The 20658-nt window shown below is 39.7% G+C and overlaps 1 protein-coding gene across 1 annotated transcript in view; it reads right to left on the bottom strand.

Moving 5' to 3' along the window:
- Positions 1–20658, bottom strand: part of ZNF236 (zinc finger protein 236) — a 131895-nt gene that overhangs the window by 67494 nt on the left and 43743 nt on the right. Inside the window, exons 7-12 of the mRNA XM_018555529.1 lie at positions 20348–20494; positions 16700–16900; positions 13806–14019; positions 12704–12976; positions 5536–5739; positions 342–486 (exon numbers count right to left, since the gene is read on the bottom strand). Of these exons, the coding sequence (XP_018411031.1) occupies positions 342–486; positions 5536–5739; positions 12704–12976; positions 13806–14019; positions 16700–16900; positions 20348–20494 (1184 nt within the window). The remainder of the gene's footprint in view (positions 1–341; positions 487–5535; positions 5740–12703; positions 12977–13805; positions 14020–16699; positions 16901–20347; positions 20495–20658) is intronic.

Below are 20658 nucleotides of genomic sequence, written 5' to 3'. Positions count from 1 at the left end.
AAGAAAAACAACCCTGCTCCCCCTGCCACCCAAGGAATTGTGTTCTGTTCTCTATCAAAACTGATGTGCAAGTACTGTATTCAAACATAACAAGAAATGTATAAGTTGTCACATATCCAATGTGTTATATGTATACATGGGACAATTCAAATTGTGGTAAGATACACCAGTCAATGTTAAAATATAATATATATTAGGATATACCATACAAAATGGCTAAACTGGTCCCTGGTATGTCCTCCTTCAAGATATCTAATAAAGCTGTTTACAGTGGAAAATGGACAACTGTCATCATAGAAACAGCTATACATACCCATCATCAACATTTTAATAATAATTACCTGATGTGCTGTTTTAGGTGGCAGGATTTCTTATAGGCACGTTGACAGTAGTAACACTTGTATGGTCGATCAACTTCATGTGTGTAACTATTAATAAAATAGCTTTGAAAAAACTGACTGTTCCGAGGGATGGGTTGGATAAGACCTTCAAAAGGAAAAATACTGTTTTAGGATGACAATATTTAAAAGTAACTAAAAAGGTACACACAAATAAAATATAGTCTATACTTAGACTGTGTGAACATCTTGCATCCAGCACTTGAACACTCTTTCAGGCAGGGCATTTAAGGTATGGTTAAACACAGTGTTGGCAGTACTCTGTCAATTTTTCAGAAAGTGAATTTGCATACCATACCACGGATGCCAAAGTTAGGGGCTCCCTGCTGCAGCAGATTCTAATGTCAGGAGGAACCAACTAGTACCTGGAGGTGCCTAGTTCTTTAATATAATTTATTAAAAGGTATACATATACTAGGATAGCACAAGTTGGAATATCAGCTCTCGGGTAGACAGCTAGCAGGGTGGAATATTAGCTCTTGGGTAGACAGCTAGCAGGGTGGTGTATCACCTCTTACATACAGAGCTAGCAGGGCTACAGAAGGGCTACAGAAGACATAAAAAGGTCATTATCATATAATCCAATTCAAAACAATAGTAAGTACAAAAAAACAAGTTTGATAACTGACGCCTCTCTAAGCTGTCCTTGGTATTTTCCCACATTTCGACCTTGACTCCCCAAGCCATGTCTACAATAACAATCATTCCCATAGAAAACACACAAAAGCAATATGCTTGCAGTTTGGTTATTGACACGTGTGGCTTTGACCATGAAATGTTCAATTCATGTGGAAAAACCATAAATCCAAACCAATATGATATGTACAGTAATTCTGTAAACTGAACATTTTAGAAATCATCATGAGAGAAATTAATGCATATCAAATAACAGATGTGGCTTTGAGAATTGGCGTTATATTCAGCTAATAGGACCCCCTGAAGATGAGATGTTTTTTTACAGATGTTTTAATGCAATCACACAAGAAAATCTGCACTAAATAATTTGAACTTTCCTATGATAGTTGTAAAAATGTTATGTGATGGAAAAGTGTCATACATCATGCCCATCTCCTAACCAAATCATTACAATGTAATCTATAAGAACAAGTGATACTGCACTTCACACTTAAATAAGTCAGTTCAAATTGGCTGAGATGAAACAGTACATTCTCTGAAAACTGGAGTTCTACGATTTACTTTCAGTCTGCCTGAGATAAGCAGAAAATAGGGCCTTAATATGTTTTTTGATCAGGACAGCATGCTCTTGCCTTACACTTGATAATTGCCAATATAGCATATGAAAAAATAAACCATAAATTACCACACAAGGTCAAAATTTATTAGGATTTCTAGTTAAAATTAAAAGCACGATTTTAATTGTGACCCCTGTCTATTGTAGCAACTTCCCATGATGTTGCTCACTTTTAAATAAATGATAAAAATGTAACAAAAGTGGCATCCCCTGGTGAAGCAATGATGAACACTTACAAATTCATATAAAATGATGTTTTTTTTCAGATCGCACTGCTTTGGAACGGAGAACATTTCTGTACCTCACGTTCTGGTGCGGGCAAACGCACTGCAAGCGGGTTGTGTCTGCGGTGTATTGACATGAAAGGCACAGACACGCCCCCTCCTGCCCCAGAACGCGGCCCGGCTTCATAATAGGGAATCCAGTGCGTTCTGGGTGCGATCTGCACCGGGACGCACAGGATATGGTGTGACTGGGCCCTAAAGCTAACCTGCAAGTGGAGAAGCTTTTTCAAGTACACATTTAAATCAGGGATTAAAGCGTCCCTTCTCTGATTCATTCAGCAGTGTCAGTGGCCAGAATAACAGGCTACTGGCAGCTTAGTTTCAGCTGACTCAGGAGAAGTGATAGAGAACTGCCTCAACTGAACCACCCATTGGCTGAAAGTAGTAAATATGAACTTTTCATGCGTAGGTGCTCATATTTATCAAACTTAAATGGATTGTTTTAAATTTGTTTTGTTATTCTTGAACATAATAAAAAGGAAGACATATACAAAAACACTATACTTTCAATCAAAGTATGCATTATGACACGCTTTACAATTGCTTTAAATTTTGCATTTTAATGGCAGGGTGCACAAACACTGTTTTTTTCCCCCCCTAACTTACTATATACTGTACTTGTGTCTCTGTACAAACAAACACAGTCATTATAATTCGGAGCACAATCAAGTTGCTATGAAATTAGTTGGCTCAGCACAAGTTGGCAAACAGTCACAAGAAAGCATTTAAAATGTGTGGAAGAAGTAGAAAGCTGACTCTGTAGGGAAATGGCACTTTGATCATATTGGTATTCTGAGCTTGTTGTTTCTGCTATTATACAGGCATGTCCTTGAAATTTGTAATAACATAAAAAAAGAAACATTTTAAAACCCCAAAAATATGAAAAGATATCAAAACATTGCATTTTTAAATAAAAGGTTGTTTACCAAGATGACAGAGGAAACAAAAAACTAAACAGTTGACCTTTTAACCCATCAGTACTTGTCAATGTTACATTTTTGTGGAAAAAGCCCAGAAGCTTCCCATTGCTCTGCAGCACCTGCTAGCTAGCTCATACTGTATTTTCTTGTATTTGGCCTTATTAACCAGTTCAGCTCCAGAGTTTCCATTTATTAGTTTTGGATAGGGTTAGAACCATTGTCTGGTTTTTTTTACTTCTATCCAGAGATATTTTGCCTCACTTTCTGTCTTGGTGACAATGGTGTCACCACAAAGGAAGTGAGGTTAAACCTGTAACAAGGATACAGGGGAAAAAAAATCTGTGTGGCTCTTACAGGGTTCCACCTAATTCCTGCCAGTTAAGATGTTGTCAGCAGGACAGGAAATTATAAATCTCTCTAATGGAGCCCAGGCAGCAGTTATGACCTGACAGATGTTTTAACTAGGAATGCACCAATACTAGTATCCGTGCCGATATCAAGTATTTGGGCGAGTACTCGTACTCGCCCAAATGCTCCGACACCTTTCCTGATACTGGAACTTCTGGTCAGAGGGAGGTTTCCTCTGACCGGCGGTGCAGCGAGGGAACATGGAGCAGGGAAACTGATTCCGTGCTGTTTGGCGTCAAGCCAGGCAAACAAATCTGATAATATGGCGACACGACCCCCACCCTGCAGACAAATCATTCCCCTCACATAGATCCTTAGCAGCACTTATTACCATACCAGTTGGGCAGACACCGCTCTCCAAGCTCTCCCGGATCTGCCCACGTCTCTTGTGTGCACAGTGCCCGCGTGATCGGCCCTCAGCCTGCTATTGTGCAGGATTTCTGAATGAGAGCGCATGCGCAGTAGCAGGCTGAGGGCTGATCACGTGGGCGCTGTACATACAGGAGATGTGGGCAGATGCGGGAGAGCTTGGAGAGTGGTGTCTGCCCAGCTGGCAGAGGGACTGGTACAGTAATGACTGCTGCTAAGGATCTATGTGAGGGGAATGAGGTGTCTGCGGGGTGGGGGCCGTCTCACCATATTGTCAGATCTGTTTGGCCGGCCTCGATGCCGATTGGCTGTGTAGCCGGCTTCCCGGTTAATCAGCATCAAGTCGGCCAAACAGAATGGAGTTGGCTTCCCAGGCAATCAAGAAGCCGGGCGGTGGGTAATGGCATGCCGCCTGGCTTCCTGATTGCCCTGGAAGCCAGCTCTATGCTACCGGAAGTACCGGTATTGGTAATGGGTTTCGGCGAGTACCGAAATATAAATATCGGTTCTCGTACTCAATACCGAAAAACCGGTATCAGTGCATCGCTAGTTCTAACCCTTCCCCACTCTATTAAAAACTAAAGCCAGGCCAGACTTTTTTTTGACAGAGCTGAGAAGGGTTAGAACCCCTGTCATTTCTGTCATTACTATCTCGATTTTTCCTCATTTTCTGTTCTGGTGGCAATGGTATCACCAGGCAGGAAGTGAGGGGAAAAATCTACAAGAAACACAGGCAGACAATACCTTCCAACAGGTGTTCTATTCTTCATCTACCCTACTAGAAGAATATTATTTTTTTTCTTTCTTGCTGTTGGAAAGTTCCTGTCTAGTGCAACTGTGGTCAGCAGGGCAGAAAGTAACATCTTTCTAATGAAGCCCTGGATAGCAGTAAAATAATAAAACAGGTTAAAATCCTTCCCCTCTGTATTCAAACTATAAATAAATATCAAGCTGAAAACCTTTTTCTTCAAGAAGAACTCTGGTAAAACTGGAGCAGGCAAGTATAACTTTTTTATTTTAGCACCTAGACAAAAACGAGCACTTGACCCTTGAGCCCCACTGTAAGGGTTAATAATAGTTTTGCCCCAGAATTCTACTTGAAGTGTATATCAAGCCAAAATTAAGAATATTTTTTCCCCCTTAAAGTATACGTAAAGCTCAAATTTGTATTCATAGTTTGTGTGGGGAACCCACGTCAGGTTTTACTGTGACAGAGCTGGGGGGGGGGCTTAAATGGGCTTTTAGGTGCAGGCCAGTGCATTTGCATGTGTTTGTGATGCATGTACATGTGTTTTGGTGCATTCCTGACCAGCAAAAATAGTGCATGCAGCATTTGTTTTCTCTGCACTAGAACGGACTGCACTTGTGTGAACAGAGTCCTGAATTACAATAGGAATACATTGGGATGCATTTCAGGTGCAGACAAAAAATTTTCTGGTTCCAGATCTGATCAGGACATGGTGTGCACAAGCCCTTTGAGAGATTTCCACTCTTTCCTGCTGACAAGGCAGGAGTACTAATCCCCTTCCCCACTCTATCCTTGCCTAAAATAAATACATACATTTTGGCTTTCGTAAGCTACCAGCCAATTAATTTAGCAATATATTTGACACTGTACTTTTTTTTTTCCTAGGCCCTTCTAGGCTTCCTCTTGCTGGTATTTGGTTTATATTCTTTTATATATGTTAATATTATACAATTTAAGAGTTCTTTAAACTACAAAACTGGAGTTCTGTTTGAAGGGATTGTCTATTGATGTCACACCTAAAAAAAATCTACAACATTTGTAGAGTAATAAGCTAAAGGTGTCACATGGCATCTTTTGCAAAAGGTACATAATGCAATACTAAGGAAATAAAACTAAATTTACAGAATTGTGCACCCTCTCCAATATTACTGCTTACCCAAATCTGTGATGAGTATAGGCTCCTGCAATGGGATTTCTGCCATCGAGACATTATTCTTTCCAGTACGTATTTTGCCAGGCTTGCGCTGTTGGCGTAACTTCCGTAGCTCACACTGTTTAAAATGTGAGGCTATGTGAGTTTTTCTGTGTCCTGAAGTACGGAATTTTTTTTCACAATGTGGACAAGCAAAAGGTCTAACACCTGAGAATGAAAAAACACAATTTTATAAAAACTGGATTCTTCATATTCAGAATGACTGGGGCTTTGGAAATAATCTTTCTATCTTTTGCAGACATATGGTAATGTACTGTATTGTTGTGTTGTAATTGTGCTGCAATTTGTTGCATGATGTTACAATTTAAAAAGTAGTTTTATTCTTCTGAATGCACAAAGCATTGTTATCCTTATTACAATTACCAGCAAAGCTTCATGCAAGTTCTAGAAAAAAAAAAGCTTTTTTGATCCATGATATTTTTATAGAACAAAGCATCTGCATTTTGGTTTATCTTTGCACTTTCTTAGAAACAACATTTTAGCAAACATGTCATACCTGCATAAGAATATCACAAACAAGATTGTAAAAAACACAGTTCTAACTGCAGAATGGATATTACCTTCCACAAATAAATTAAAATGATATTTAGATACCGAAGTATCTGTTCAACTGTGAATACTTGCGAGTGTGACACACAGTATATGTGTGTCACACTCACATGTGCAAAACATACCCCCCCAATTGCAAGCACAGCCCTCAACTGTGATTGCCGCTTACGTTTACCCCTTTAAATGAATGAAAGGAATACAGACTGTAATTGCTGTCTGCACACTCACCGGGGACTGGCTCTCACTTCCTGTCAAAGTCACACCTTTTATCAAGATGGAATGTGAGAGGAAAATATAAAGTTTGACAAGTGACTGCAACCTTCCAATAGGGACATCTATAGCAATGACAACTGTCAAAGGTGTAATTTCCCTTTACTTTGTTAAAATTTCCACTCAGACAACAATTAAAGCCTAGTGGTTTAAAGTAGGGCTGCAACTAATGATAATTTTTTGATTAATCGGATAAAAAAATATAATAAATACTATCCTTAATTAAAAATGCAATACACAAATGGAGTGTTACAAAGTTTACTTCAGAATAAAACTGCATGCAATCGTACTGGACTGGAACGGACAGCATTGCGGTACCGGTCGTTCCAGTGCGGGAGATCACACTGTGGGTGGGAGGCACATTTGGGATGCAATTTAAATGAATGGCACTACAACGCACCTTCCACGGCTGAATTTGTCAAGCCGAAAACGAAAATGACTATTTTCCCACCTTTTATATTTAAAAAAAAAAAACTTGTATTGTAAGCACATGGCACTTGAATAGCTTCAGCCAGGGAATATAAATACAGCAGATAGTGGGCTGGTGCAATAGCCAGCCTGTAATTGGCCATTCCAAATTGCAATAACCAATAGCAGCATGGCTATTGCACCCAGCCACTGCTTGCTGTGCCCTCCTCCCAGCGTGGAGGAGAGAGCTAGGGGATCCAACTAACTAAACGATAATGAGAATAGTTGACAACTATTCTCATTATCGATAAATCGATTCATTGGTTGCAGTTCTGGTTTAAACCCTTACTCAATCTCTCAAAATATATGTTTTATCTTGTAATGTGTGATGAAAGTTAACACATATCACGTTTGTTTTAAAGGAAGCTATACCATACTCATGTAATCTTGGGTTTACAATAAATTTTTAATACATGGCATGGCGCAGTAGTAGCAGCCTGCCTTTGTGGCTCACAAGGATGAGTACGTTCTCTGGTTCATCCCCTTTCATGGCTTAATTTCTGCTTGAGCTGTTAAGCTCTGTGATCAACAGACATTCCACACAAAGGTAAGTTAAGAACACACAAAAAAGCGACTGTATGACCATAATAAAACAAGAAAATCTATTGAAACTACATATGAAACTACAATGCATAAGAAAAATCGATTGAAACCACAGTACGTTTCAACTGAGGTGACAATGCATGATTGTAAAATCTAAACAGCAAATTTATTCAATTAGAATATTAAGTGAAATTTGTAACTGAAAACTGTATTAACATATTTGTCGCCAATGGTTCAAATAATAACAAACATTAGCACTGCAATAGTAATTAATAGGCATGGTATGTCCCTGTGGTTAGCACTTCTGCCTTGCAGCACCTAGGGTCCCCGGTTCAAATCCCAGACAGGACACTATCTGCAAGGAGTTTGCCTGTTCTCCCTGGGCTTTTGTGGGTTTCCTCTGGGTGCTCCGGTTTCCTCCCACACATGCTGGTAGGTTAATTGGCTCCTCTCTAAAATTGTCCTTGTATGTATGCATGTGAGATAGGGACCTTTGATTGTAAGCTCCTTGAGGGCAGGGACTGATGTGAATGTGCTTTATGTAAAGCGCTGTGTAAATGGTCAGCGCTATATAAATACCTGTAATAAATAAATAATGAAACTGATCAGTAAACTTCATGACAGCACCTTCTTTGTTTTTGTTTTTTTATTTAGTGATGAAAATTTCCTGTTGGGTGCTAATTTCTCACCATTAGGGAGATCTTCCCTCACTTTCTGTCCCTGTGACATCAAGATACAAAATGGGGAAGCAGTTCTCACCAGCACAGGGAGGCACTAACTGCAATAAAAATACTGTCAGATGTTTTAACCCAACTGATTTCACTGAGAATATGTTCCTTCTTCCTGTCCTGTAGAAAGTTAGGGGAAATCTCTGAATAGGGACAAAGACAACAATGAAAACCTTAACCCTTTCCACTCAATCCCAATTAAGCTGTAGTTGGCTAAACAGAAATCTGTGAAATTGTCCCCTGAACAGTAATAAAGAACGATCCACAGCTCAGTAAACCTTAGATTACCTGAAGTATGAATACATAAAAAATGTTTGGCCATGTTGCCCAAAGTGCAGCAGATCACAGGGTTTGCTGTAGAAAAGACACCTTAATATAGCCGCTACTTGAAAAATAAGTGAGTTGTTTTGCTCTTATACCATGCTTTCTGGCAGACTAATTGCATACTTATAAGATAAGGCAAGTTAAATAATGTATTTTCATCTATAGCAGCTGACATTCTAATTCCATCAATCCTGCCATTCTGTGGGCAAGCTTTTGAGATCTTGAAAATAATTTGTAGTAATCATTTCCTTCATCATTTTACCATACACATACATTTTATTTTTATAAACTTGGAGAACTACTTTTGCAAGTGCATGCAGGGATAGATCATCTAAGTCTAATTTATTAAAAGAGCAGCTGACTCATCCAAGCAGTTTGCTATCCTTTGCTACTTTTATGCTTCCCGACCTCCCATCTATTTCTTGCTGTGCTTTCACACACCTGCAAAAACAGCGTGCATTAGGCCCCGTTCACATATAGCGAATTGTCGCGCGATTTCTGCCGCGATATCACGCATTTTTGCCGCGCGATATCGCGAGAAGTCGCCGGCCAATGCTATTCAATGGAGCTGTCTTAACTCCATGTCGTGCGTCGCTCGTCGCGGTCGCTTCTACCGGACCCTTTTTCCGGCGGATTTTTCACGATTTTGCTTTTTTTCTATGGAGCCCGACGGAGAAGGTCGCGCTACCATCGCTGGAACGTCGCCCCGAAAGTCGCGCTATCCCGGCCGCTGACAAGGTATGTCGCTATATGTGAACGGGGTCTAACATTTTAATAACTTTTTTTTTTTTTATTATTATGTGGGTGCCGGGTCCAAAGAGTCAGATTGAGATTTCTATTTCACACATGAAGATTTTAGCTAAATGTTATTCCAATCTTAATAAATCATGCTGAGTTTAGAGCCATGTTATTAAAGCCCTATTGAACTTTCAGTTTTAAAGAGTGAAAAACATTTTAGGTGTATCAAAACGAAAGGGGTGCAAAGTCTTAACGTTTGTCTTCTTTAGAAAGGAGCCACAGCCCTGCCAGCAGCTGCAGAGTGGGACCCTTGCTCTCTTTGTGAAAGCAGTGGTCTCTTTGCAGAGGTCTGACACGTCCTCTACTAAGTTGGAGCTAGATATAGCCCCCCAGACAAAACAAGCACTTAACCCTTGCAGTGCAGATGTAGATCCATTGCAAGTGTATTTTAAAATCTCATAGTTCTTCTTTAAGTTATTATTCTTAAATAATGTAGAATTCACAGGTTTGCCATAAAAACTATATGTGCACTACAACACTAAAAATGTTGGTTCAATTCACATATGCAACTTGTTATTTTCCATAGATTTATCAAAATCTGAAACAACAAGTTGTCAAGAACTGTGACATGCTACACCAAACATAAACTCTGTAATACACAGCAAAAACAAATATCAGTATATTTCTGTAAGCTGAATAAACATGCACTTTTTCAGAATAGTTTATCTTATTTAATTGTCAATGTAGATTAACAGTGCACTATGCTCAAAATATAAATCTAACATTTAAACCTGATCAGTGCATACAACATTGTAATATTAAATGTGCCAAAATATTAGAGGATGGCCATTTAAGAACGCTGTTTCTCCACACCTGTCCTCAATCCCCACCGACGTTGTATGCTTTGCAGGTAACTTCCACAGGTGTTTGTGCATTTTGGCCCTATATGTCTCCCACTGAAATTAAGTGAAACGCATCAAAACCCAAGTCAGTGTCTGTAGCAATGTTCTTTGCATTGCAGGTCAACGAGCACACTTTACCATGGGTTTGCATAATTGACATGCAATTTAATGTGTGCCCAATGTTTTTGGAAAATGTATCTCACTAAAATACACAAGTATGGTTCCAGCCATAGTGTCTCAGCAATGTAATTGGCTATATTGTCTATATCCACAATCCACAAAAAACTGTTGGTAGGAATAGAGGAGTGGTTTGGACAATAATCTACCCAGATATCTGTCTTATGCAAAGAATCCTAATATTTATTATAGGTATTTATATAGCGCCAACAATTTACACAGCACTTTCAGCACCATCAGTTCCTGCCTTCAAGGAGCTTACAATCAAAGGTCCCTATCATATATGCATACATACAAGGGCCATTTTAGACAGGAGCCAACTAATCTACTAGCATGTCTTTTGGGGTGTGGGAGGAAACCCACGCAAGCACAGCGCACTAATTAATGTTGTATAGTCATTAGGAAATTGAATCATATTCAAGCAACTTTCAGCTCCAGGTCCATCCAATTAGCACAGCCAAAATACAAAAGCCAAATGATGTAGTCACACCCCTTAATAAATGTAGTATAATACAGAATGAACAGATAGCTCATAAATCCAGCTGCTACAGAGTAACACCTTTATTACGGCTGCTTTTTGCTGTCTATTATCTAAAATTGCCATTTAGGGCTCACTGACACAGATGTGCACAGCTGTACAGTGTGCATGTCCGTGCAGAAACAGCTGGTGTGTGAGCATCATGCAGCTGCCTGTACAACTCAATGACAACTCAACAGTACATGGCTGCATGTGGCTACACAATGACCCGAACTTGCACACCCATACAGGTATCAGCGCACAACCTTGTACGTGTCCTTTCATTGAGTTGTACAGGCAGATGCACACAGCTTCATGCACCTGGGTGCAGGTTTCTGCACTGACACGCATGCTGTATGGCTGTGGACATCCATGTGAATGAGCCCTGAAAGTGAAAAACAATGCTAGTGTAGCCACCTTGCCCTAACTGGGGAAGCTAAAGCAGAGCTAAATGTACAGTAGGAGCCGCTGCTCGTTTAATACGAGAGATCAGAGATCGAGATCAACATAGAGCAGACGAAGAACGGACATTCTTCGTCTGCTCTGTGTGATCACTGAGACCGTGGCGCTGTAATCACAGCGCCACCTACTCAGCGGTCACTAACTGCAGCTTCTGTCACAGAAGCTGTGACAGAAGCTCCGGTCTGCTCAGTGCTCCATAAGGCGCACCGGACCTCCCTGCGTCCTATGGTCCGGTGCGCCTTATGGAGCGCAAAATATGGTATTGTATCCAATCTAGCTGATTACATAGTCTGTACTCTTTTGGCTTTCCCTAAGGATTCTGTTATTCATTGCATCTGCCTGCTGCTGGGTGTAACCTTGCCACAGAGCAGAGCAACAAATAGTGGAATGTCATGTATATACATGTCTCTCCAGCCATTCACTAGGAGTTTAATGGCCAGTGGTGCATGCTGGGAGAGAACATAAATATCTGAATCTGACCATGTGGAAGCCTCTTTCTCCTGCGGACCTGCTGCCTGGGAGAGGTGTGTTATGAGTGTGCTGTCTGACAAGGCCTGAAGCCTGCAGGTGGTCAGGTGAGGACTCAGTCGGGGTCACAAATTATTCCTGGGATGGAGAGCCAGGGAGGAACTTCGTCTGCTGGAGGTACCAGAGAAGCCAAGGATGGGTTTGGACCTCAGTCTGGTGTCTCACCTAGGGGAGATCTCAAATATGTCTATCAACCAGCTATAGTTCTCCAACACTTTGTCACCGCATTTTAGGTTTAAAGGCCCTCTACACTGTGAAGCTGGAAAGCATTCAGTGAGTTTGGAGTTCTGTTTGATCCTAGATATCTGCAGCCCTAACCCTCTCTCACTGTTTTACTGTTCATCGAATAAAGAGTTATACCATTTTTAAAGTGACCGGCACCCAAATTTGCTTTCATGTCCCACAATTTCGGCTAATCCCTGAGGTGAAATGTCACCTCCTCCTGCCCCTAGAAGTCAGGGGGATGATACACTAGTTTATCTCTGCTAAATAACCACCAAAGAGTTGGGAATCAACACACATTTTTTAATGTGCACCAAAATCACTAGTATTGGAAACATTTCTGAAATACAATGGTGGATCTCAGGAGACCAGTGTCATTGTGAGAAGGCACCTGAGAGGTTGAAAACTTTTGCATAATCTTCTATTTAGTTTTGCTGATAAGGTGCTACCATGTATAGTAATAAGGAGATTGCCCAATATGTTGTAAATAGTGGTCAAAAACATCAAAAGAAAAAAAGATAAGATCATCCTGTGGTTATTAATTTTTGAATGAGGAGATTCTTCTGTGAATTGCCAATTAAAATGCACTGAGGTTGTACAGTATATGAAACGATAGCTTATTTTTAAGTCACATCAATCACCTGGAAAATATTTGACAACAGAAATTAAATTAAACGACTTACCAGTGTGTAGGCGTATATGAACCTTTAAACTTCCGGAGGTAGAAAAGCATTTCATGCAGAAGTCACACTTAAAAGCTTTAATGCCCGTGTGTGTCTTGATGTGAGCAGTCAGGGTGCTTTTGACAGCAAAGGCCCGGAAGCACTGCAGACATTTAAATGGCTTCTCATGTGTGTGAATGCGGATGTGCCGCACCAAGTCACTGGGCTTCTTAAACTCCTTTGAGCAGTACGTACACACATGCCATCGGACCCCACTCTCTTCTCTGACTGATCCTGAAACTAAGGACTTCTTGTTAGTCAGTTGTGAATACATGAATTATTCATAAACTCATTATAGTGATAACATTACTGTATAACGTTTCTGTTGTAATGGCCACATAGAAAAGTGGAGCTAGAAATACCCTAGTCAAAGCAAAAAGTCTAGCGATAAGAAGTCGTTGCCCATTTGAACTAAGAAAGTGCTTTTTGTGGGTAGCTGCTGCTTTACTTTGTTCCAATGGCAATCAGACCCAATTCCTGAGTTTTGTTACTGTCTTATATAGCTTACAGGCGGTCTTCAACGGATGAAGGCAAGAAATATTTTTGAATGTGCAGAATTATTTTCCGAATGATTCTTAAACATGATTGTTTACTATCAGTAAAAGAAGCTGTTAACACCAATATACATTACAATAAATTACATTTGTTACAAACCTGGCCATTTTACACTGAGTTTATGATGAAAGAAGGCATGAGGCATACCTTCCATGAAAACTGTATGTGAAAATGATCTGTAGATTTAGAGATATAGGCAGGAGTTGTATACACAAATTACAACTTTTCTTTTAAAAGTTGAGCTTGGTTTCACCCACTTCCACCGCTTTACTGGTCAGTGAGGCAACCCATCATAAGAAAAAGGAACTGAGAAGGGCAAGACAAAAGACTTCACAGTAAAGGTTGCGATATGGATCTAACTTCAGCTGGCTATGAGAGACACTAGAGACAACTTCTACTTTAGCATGTTTTTTCATCAAATGCTCAGTTTGAATCACCCAAGTTTGTAACAGAATTCCTTTATACTTGGATACATCTTGTATTTCTGCAGGATTTGTCCCAGTACTACCTGGTGTGAATGTAGATTTCTTTTTAAATATCCTTTTTTCAGACTTCTCTGTCTTATCCTGATCTTCTTGATCCACCCCAGGCTCCTGGTCATTACAGTCCATTTGCTGGCTTGAAAGACATTCAATCTCTTGATCGGCTGTCTTGGCTTGACTTGTGTCACTGGGAAGAGGAGCAACTGGAATCGATGACAATCCACTGTTTTCTAGAGCTTGCTAACATGGAAACAATAGAAAAGAAAATATGCCATAATTACTTGCATCTTACTCACTAATTCTCATTAAACCATAATTACATAGCCAAGCTATACCTAATAAAAAATAGGCTAGTTATCATAAGACTAGCTTCCCAAAGTGCAGTATTTCTAGGATCATTTTTCACATTAATTCTGAAAGTTTGATAACTAATTTAACAATGAATTAAAAACAAAATGAAATTGACTGTAAATTGTGCTAGCAGTTTACTTGTAATTTGTTTGCTTTGGTAGAAGTCAATAAACAGCTCACAGGCCTGAGTGTAAAAGTTAAAGCAGTTGTCAAGCTAAATAAATACGGACCGTACATTTTACTGGCAGGATGAACAGGTATAAAGAGATTTACAAGTAGATGGGAGACAGGAGACAGCACTGCGGGTTAAAGGTTAAAAGGTTTCACATAGTTAAAGTAGGATTAAACTCTCAAACTTTTCTTCATTAATAAATCCAGATCAATCAAATATACATTACCCAGCAAAGTGTGTCTTTACATTTTTTCTCAAGCACTTACAGACATCATGTTTCCAAACAGCTGGCTCTAACTCTCTCCGCTCAACTTCCCTGAACGTCCTGACCAGTATAAGGATACAAGGGACAGAGCAGTCTCCAGCAGTTGTCCCTCTACTAGCTTAGATGAGGGAAGAGGAAGAAGGAGGGGGAGCAAAGGAGTGCCTTGCCTTTCTGTGTCTGTTTGTTTGTGGAACAAAGTCCAAATCCCATTCGCACTGCCACGGTCTCAAAACTACAAGGTATATGTGGTGCCCAGATGACCACACGGATGGCGCCGCGCAAAACACTAATAGTAAATAAAAGTAATTCACCGGCACACACTTGAAGGGTTTTTTAAAGTATTGATATGTTTATTCAATACCCAATGTCACATACTGTCATACGGTGCTAACGTTTCGGGTCCGCACAGTGACACTGTAGCTCTGATGAAGGATCCCTGTGCGGACCACACAAGGGTGGCTCCATAGGACTCTACAAGGAAAACAGCCACCCTAAAACAGGATATCAGGCCCAGTGCTCAGGGGACCAGCAAATTCTGCAGGAAGCTAAACCTATTAAACATCAAGGCAGCATCCACTGTAAATTATTTAATCAGCATTTGAAATAGCTTGACTTTAATATTACTTTAATGTATAACTCCCGCCATTTTTTTTTTTTCGTTTTGGAAAGTGTGGGGCAGTGGAAAAAAAAATTCTGAGAGGTTTTTATTTCAGTGTTTAGTTACAATGGTAACATTTTCCCTCACTTCTTGTCCTGGTGATTTCCAGTCCAGAAATGGAAGAGTGGGAGCATCACCAAGACAGGAAGGCACGGACAGCAAACAATTGTCAGAAGTTCTGACCCTTTCACACTCTTCTAAAAATGTGTTTCTGATTTTGTGTGTGTCCCCACCAAAAGGATTTCCAATCATTTTCTGTCCTGTGCTGTCGTGCTCAGGGTTAAAGTACAACAGGCATTTCCTCACGTGTAAAAGCAACATCAGTGCCGCTAAAAAGACAGATATAAAACTTGCTGTACGAAAATGCTGAAACACATTTTGGTGCATTTACCTGTGCTTCAAATGCTATGCAAAAAATAATAAAACTGTATCCTCCAACAGCATTCATATAGGTATGATAGAGGTATAGAAAAAAAGGTATATAAAAAAAAAAGAGTAAAAGTAAAGCTCTGGAAGGACAGTCATGTCCCTTGCACTGGTAACTAAGATTTCAAATTTTGCAACTGGAGGCAACACCTGATATCACATATGATTACTCTAATAAATATATGCTTTTAATTGCACAAAGAATTAAGCTGGCATACACTAAAGGTGCCCATACACCTTACAATTATCTGCAGATTTTCTGTGGTCAGATGGAAAAGGTGCAACAGATTCCTCCATCTACACTTAACTGTGTGGATGGAGGAATCTCCCACTGGGCCAAGCTTCCGTAATCTTGCTAGTCGGCCCCGCTGGCTCTCAAAACACCTGAACAATGCCTGCATCCAATGAGAGTGTTCAAGTATTTTGACAGCCAGCGGGGCCAACTAGCAAGATACTGAAGCTTGGCCCAGCAGGAGATTCCTCCATCCACACAGTTTAGTGTAAATGGAGGAATCTGTTGCACTTTTTCCATCGATCTGACCATAGAAAATCTGCAGATAATTGTAAGGTGTATGGCCAGCTTAAGACTTTCTGGCAGGTAACAGACAAAATATGAAACGTCTATGGCCAGCTTTAGAAGAGACCTACAGTAAGGTTTCAAACAACACAATGACCATCTTTGCATTGTCAAATTTTAATTCGAAATATACTGGAGGCTATAAGGATTTGCTAAGTGAGGAAGCCAGCTGCATAAGGTGGATGTCAGAATAAATTTAGGGCCACTCAGCAAGTAAGTCACCTGGGTTTAGAAGGTCAAGATGTTGATGCATAAATGAACTGTACTTTCATGATTGCTACCTTTAGCTACTATGATTACAGAAAAGAGAGGCAAAACCAGAGGTTTTCTACACTCCAGCTTCAAGTACACTTTTTCCTTTATCTGAATAAACATTGGGGTAGCAAAAATAATAGAAACTGCATTAGCTACATGTGCAATTTCTTTTTTTTATTTTCTTAAACTCATTTATCTTAGAGTGCACATACCCACCTGTAAAATGTCTCTGTTAATGCCCACAGCAATATTCAGTGGCTGCCCTGCCTGCTGAGTCTGAGGGTTTTCTATAGGCACAGGTTCAGAAAGCTCTAGAAGCTGCTGGATAACATCTGTCACAGCTGGCTGTTGTCCTTGTTGCGCAACTGAGGAATTTGCTGTGTCTGTCTGAGCTGGCACAGAGCGAAAAACTACTGTCTGCTGGGGAGAAAAAAATATTGTTAGTAAATTCATCACCAATGTTACAAAGAAAAGGGAAGCAAAACACTCTCATTGCAAATATGAAAAACAAAACTATAATTATGAAACTGTTGGGGATTGTTCACACCATTTTTTGATTCAGATCTAGTGCAGATCTGCAGACGCGGTGCTATGTGTGCAGCGTGTTTTTCACGCGTTTTTACCGCGTTCCAGTTCCTTTTTTTGGTGGAGTGGGGCTGTCAGCTGTTAACTGCAGTGCGGTGCGTTTTTTAAGTGTTCGTGCACGTTCCGGACCAGAGAAAATGTGACATGCAGTATTTTTTTCTGTCTGAAACGGAACGGACTGCGCTGGTGAGAACTGGAGCCCATAAAACACATAGGGACACATTGGAATGCATTTTTAGTGCAGGAGCGAACTGTTTTGGTCCGGACAGAATACGGACATCGTGTGAACAAGCCCTTAAATAGGTCCTTTTCATGATATGGACCCGTCCACGTATAAAAAAAATCTCTACTCATACAATTGATTAATGAGGCTAGAATTAAAATCCCTAAAGTTCTTGAAGCAACCATACACCTCTAATGTATAGGCAGGAGATAAAGAAATGATAAAAATGTCCACCCCCTGGACAGTTTTGTTTTTTAGTGCATCTAGCATCCTACTTCTGCAGGTGGAAATAAACCCAGTCAGTGATTATGTAAGCAGAGCTGTGTCCTCCAACGAATGAAAGAAATTTAAACTATAATCTTGAAACAGTAAATTTAATTTACAGTCATTTTCATAATAAAGCATACAGTACGAAAAGGATATTACAAATGACAAAGAAAAGGCCAATTAGACCTTTAAAACACTTGTGTTGAGCTGAGCATAGGCAATAACAGCTCGGCTTGCTAGCGAAGCCTATTCCCCTTTTGTATTAATTTTATATGATCTCTGTTTGATGTTTTTTTGTTTTTTTTTAGCCCTTTATGTCTTACAAATTATGTTTAACCACCTTTGTCAGGCTGCACAGAGACCAATCCATGTGCTTACTGACTGTGCTAGAAGTAATTTATTTCTAGTTCTCCTCACTCTACCTGGCCTCACTAAGTAATCCAAGTACATGTACAGTGCAGAAAAATAATTTAAATGTGGATTGCCAAAGCACTGCTTGCATTCATTTATAAAACTAGGGCAAGCTGTACACTTTTATTTACAGTATATGTGGTCAATTTAAAAAAAAAAAACACTAAAAGAAATATTCTTGTATAGTACATGCTGAAAGGGTGGCAATTTCTGTACTGTCCATGTATTTTCCTACCTACTTTTTACAACTTGGCAAGGTAAATAAATATTGGAAATAAAAGTGTACAGCTTACCCTAGTTTTATAAATGAATGCAATCTCCTAAACTAATGGCAAGGAAAGGCAACTGCTTATTACATTTTTACCTGAAGATTCTCCTAAACTAATGGCAAGGAAAGGCAATTGCTTATTGAGTGATGGTGGCACCATCACTCAATAAGCAGTTGCCTAAGGTACCAAAAAGCAGATGGTAACTGTTTAGTAGGAAATTGTTTGGCTGTTAAAAGATACCTTACATGCCAAACACACCCTTGAAACACTCAGGCAATATCAAATTGTGAACCACAAATTCCATTTGCATACAAACTGGCCAACTACATACTTTCCAACCTATTACCTAAGAAAAAAAGAGATCTCTCATTCTCACACAACCTCTTCCCCAGCTTTGATCTTACCGGAAGCAAATGGCATTGTACCTGATGGGCTTGGTCTATTCTAAATGAAAAATACAGTCACTGCTGGTAGATTATCATTTGTTACTCAACAACATACACTATTCAATATTGATGCAATGTTTCAAAATGCATCAAACAAAATGTTGTCTAATATTACTGGAGAGTCAAATTAGAATCCCCTTTAGGGTCCCTTCACACCTGTGTGTGTTATTATATGCATTGCGTTAAGGTGTAGATATAGTCAAAAACTGTTTCTTTTGTTTTTGGAGTAGCGAAAGGTTACAACCACTATAAAATATATTGTTTGCTCTCTGTGTCACGTTGATTTCTTTCCACTTCGTGTCTTAGAGATACAACAAGAAGAGGAACCCCCTGCCCCCCCCCCCCTTCAACGTTAGGAGAGGTCCCCTCTTATAACAGGTCTCACCACGGAATGGTTTACCCTCAAATCTTGTTCTAATAGCAGATCTAAAATGTGCAACACTGGTCACTAGAACAAACAGAGGGGGAACAGACAGCAATAACAATTTGACAGAGGGTCTAGCCTTTTCTCAATTAAGTCCAAACCCCCCACCCCCCCAAAAAAAACCCCAACGTGCATACACTTAAAGGCAGCCTATTCAGTGTAAATTGATCCTTATCAAGAAAAACAAAATGCCTGCACTGTTTTTGCCCAATGCATTCATATATGTGCATTGTGGTGCTTTAAGGGGCATGTGTGTTTCTTTACACTGTATATTTGAATTGGGGAGCTTCAGAATGAATGGTGATGCAATGTAACACACATATAATGCGATGAATGCCCTTAAAGTTATCAATGATCTTAATTATGAAGAGATTTACAATCCCATGCCTAATACCAAACTGTTACAAACCAAACAAAAAATATATTATATCAGTGGAAGGTGCGATGATATAAAGGTGTGTGGAAAATGTGATAAACGGCTATTACATCTCTCTCTTTTGCATGATTGGAAGTGGATCTAAATGCTCCTACAAAGAACAGAGTAAGCTAGAGATTGATTATAATAGCAGTAAAAGTTTCATAGGCACAGAAATTAATTTTGCTAAGCCAAGGATTTAAAAAATGTTTACAACTGGCTTACATGTTATAAAAATGCAAACTGGTAAGAGCAACCATATCTTTTTGAGCCAAAGCAGCAGACTTACATTTTTCCACTTGTCATCAGGTGACTGCTGCAGAAGGCCTGCATCAGGAATTGCTGGTGGTTGAGATGTATCCTACACAAGACACAAAATAAGTGTAATTTTAATTTGCGCAGTACCTAAAGGATACATAAAAATGTCCCAGGAAAACCCCATGGCAACTATATGCTGCTTCTCTGTGCTCTAAGGCCACACTGCCATAATCTAGCTGATTTAAGCCATACAGGCCAAATATCTCCATGTTTACAGGTAATGGATACCTGAACCGGACATCCCCAGTGACCCAATCAATGGTGGCTGTGTTGTATTTTTTTTGTTGGATAGTCATTATTATTCCTCTACAGATTACCTGATGACAGCAATGTGTCTAACTCATCTACCTTGAGTTTGTCTAGCTTTAGGATAAAAGGTTCCTGAAAAACATTCAAAAAAACCCCTTCATTAAAAAAAATGTTTTGTATAAGACGCCCTTCAGGAAAATGCATAAACATTAACTTGATACTATACACAAGTTACCACAAAACAGCAATTTATTTACCATGTTTACATGGTTTGGTGCTTCTGTTGAGGTTGGTGTAGTCTGCGATCCCAGTACATGCATCTTGCTGATGTGGGTATTGAGACTGCCAAGGCTTTTAAAAACACAGCTACAGTCTGTGCAATTATATGTAACACCATTCTTCACCTTTACAAGCAAAGACAAACATTAGATAATAAACCAACATGTTACCTGAAATAATCCATTTATTTATACAAACTTTAATGGGGGCGGTGGGGAAAAAAAAAGTAATATCGGAAAAGAAAAAAGGACTGAGATGAGGGGAACAATAGTCAGATAGAAAGAGACGG

This window comes from Nanorana parkeri, unplaced genomic scaffold (assembly GCF_000935625.1).
Source record: "Nanorana parkeri isolate BGI_ZX_2015 unplaced genomic scaffold, ASM93562v1 scaffold200, whole genome shotgun sequence".
Classification (NCBI taxonomy): domain Eukaryota; kingdom Metazoa; phylum Chordata; class Amphibia; order Anura; family Dicroglossidae; genus Nanorana; species Nanorana parkeri.
This window is presented reverse-complemented; position numbering and strand designations above follow the sequence as displayed.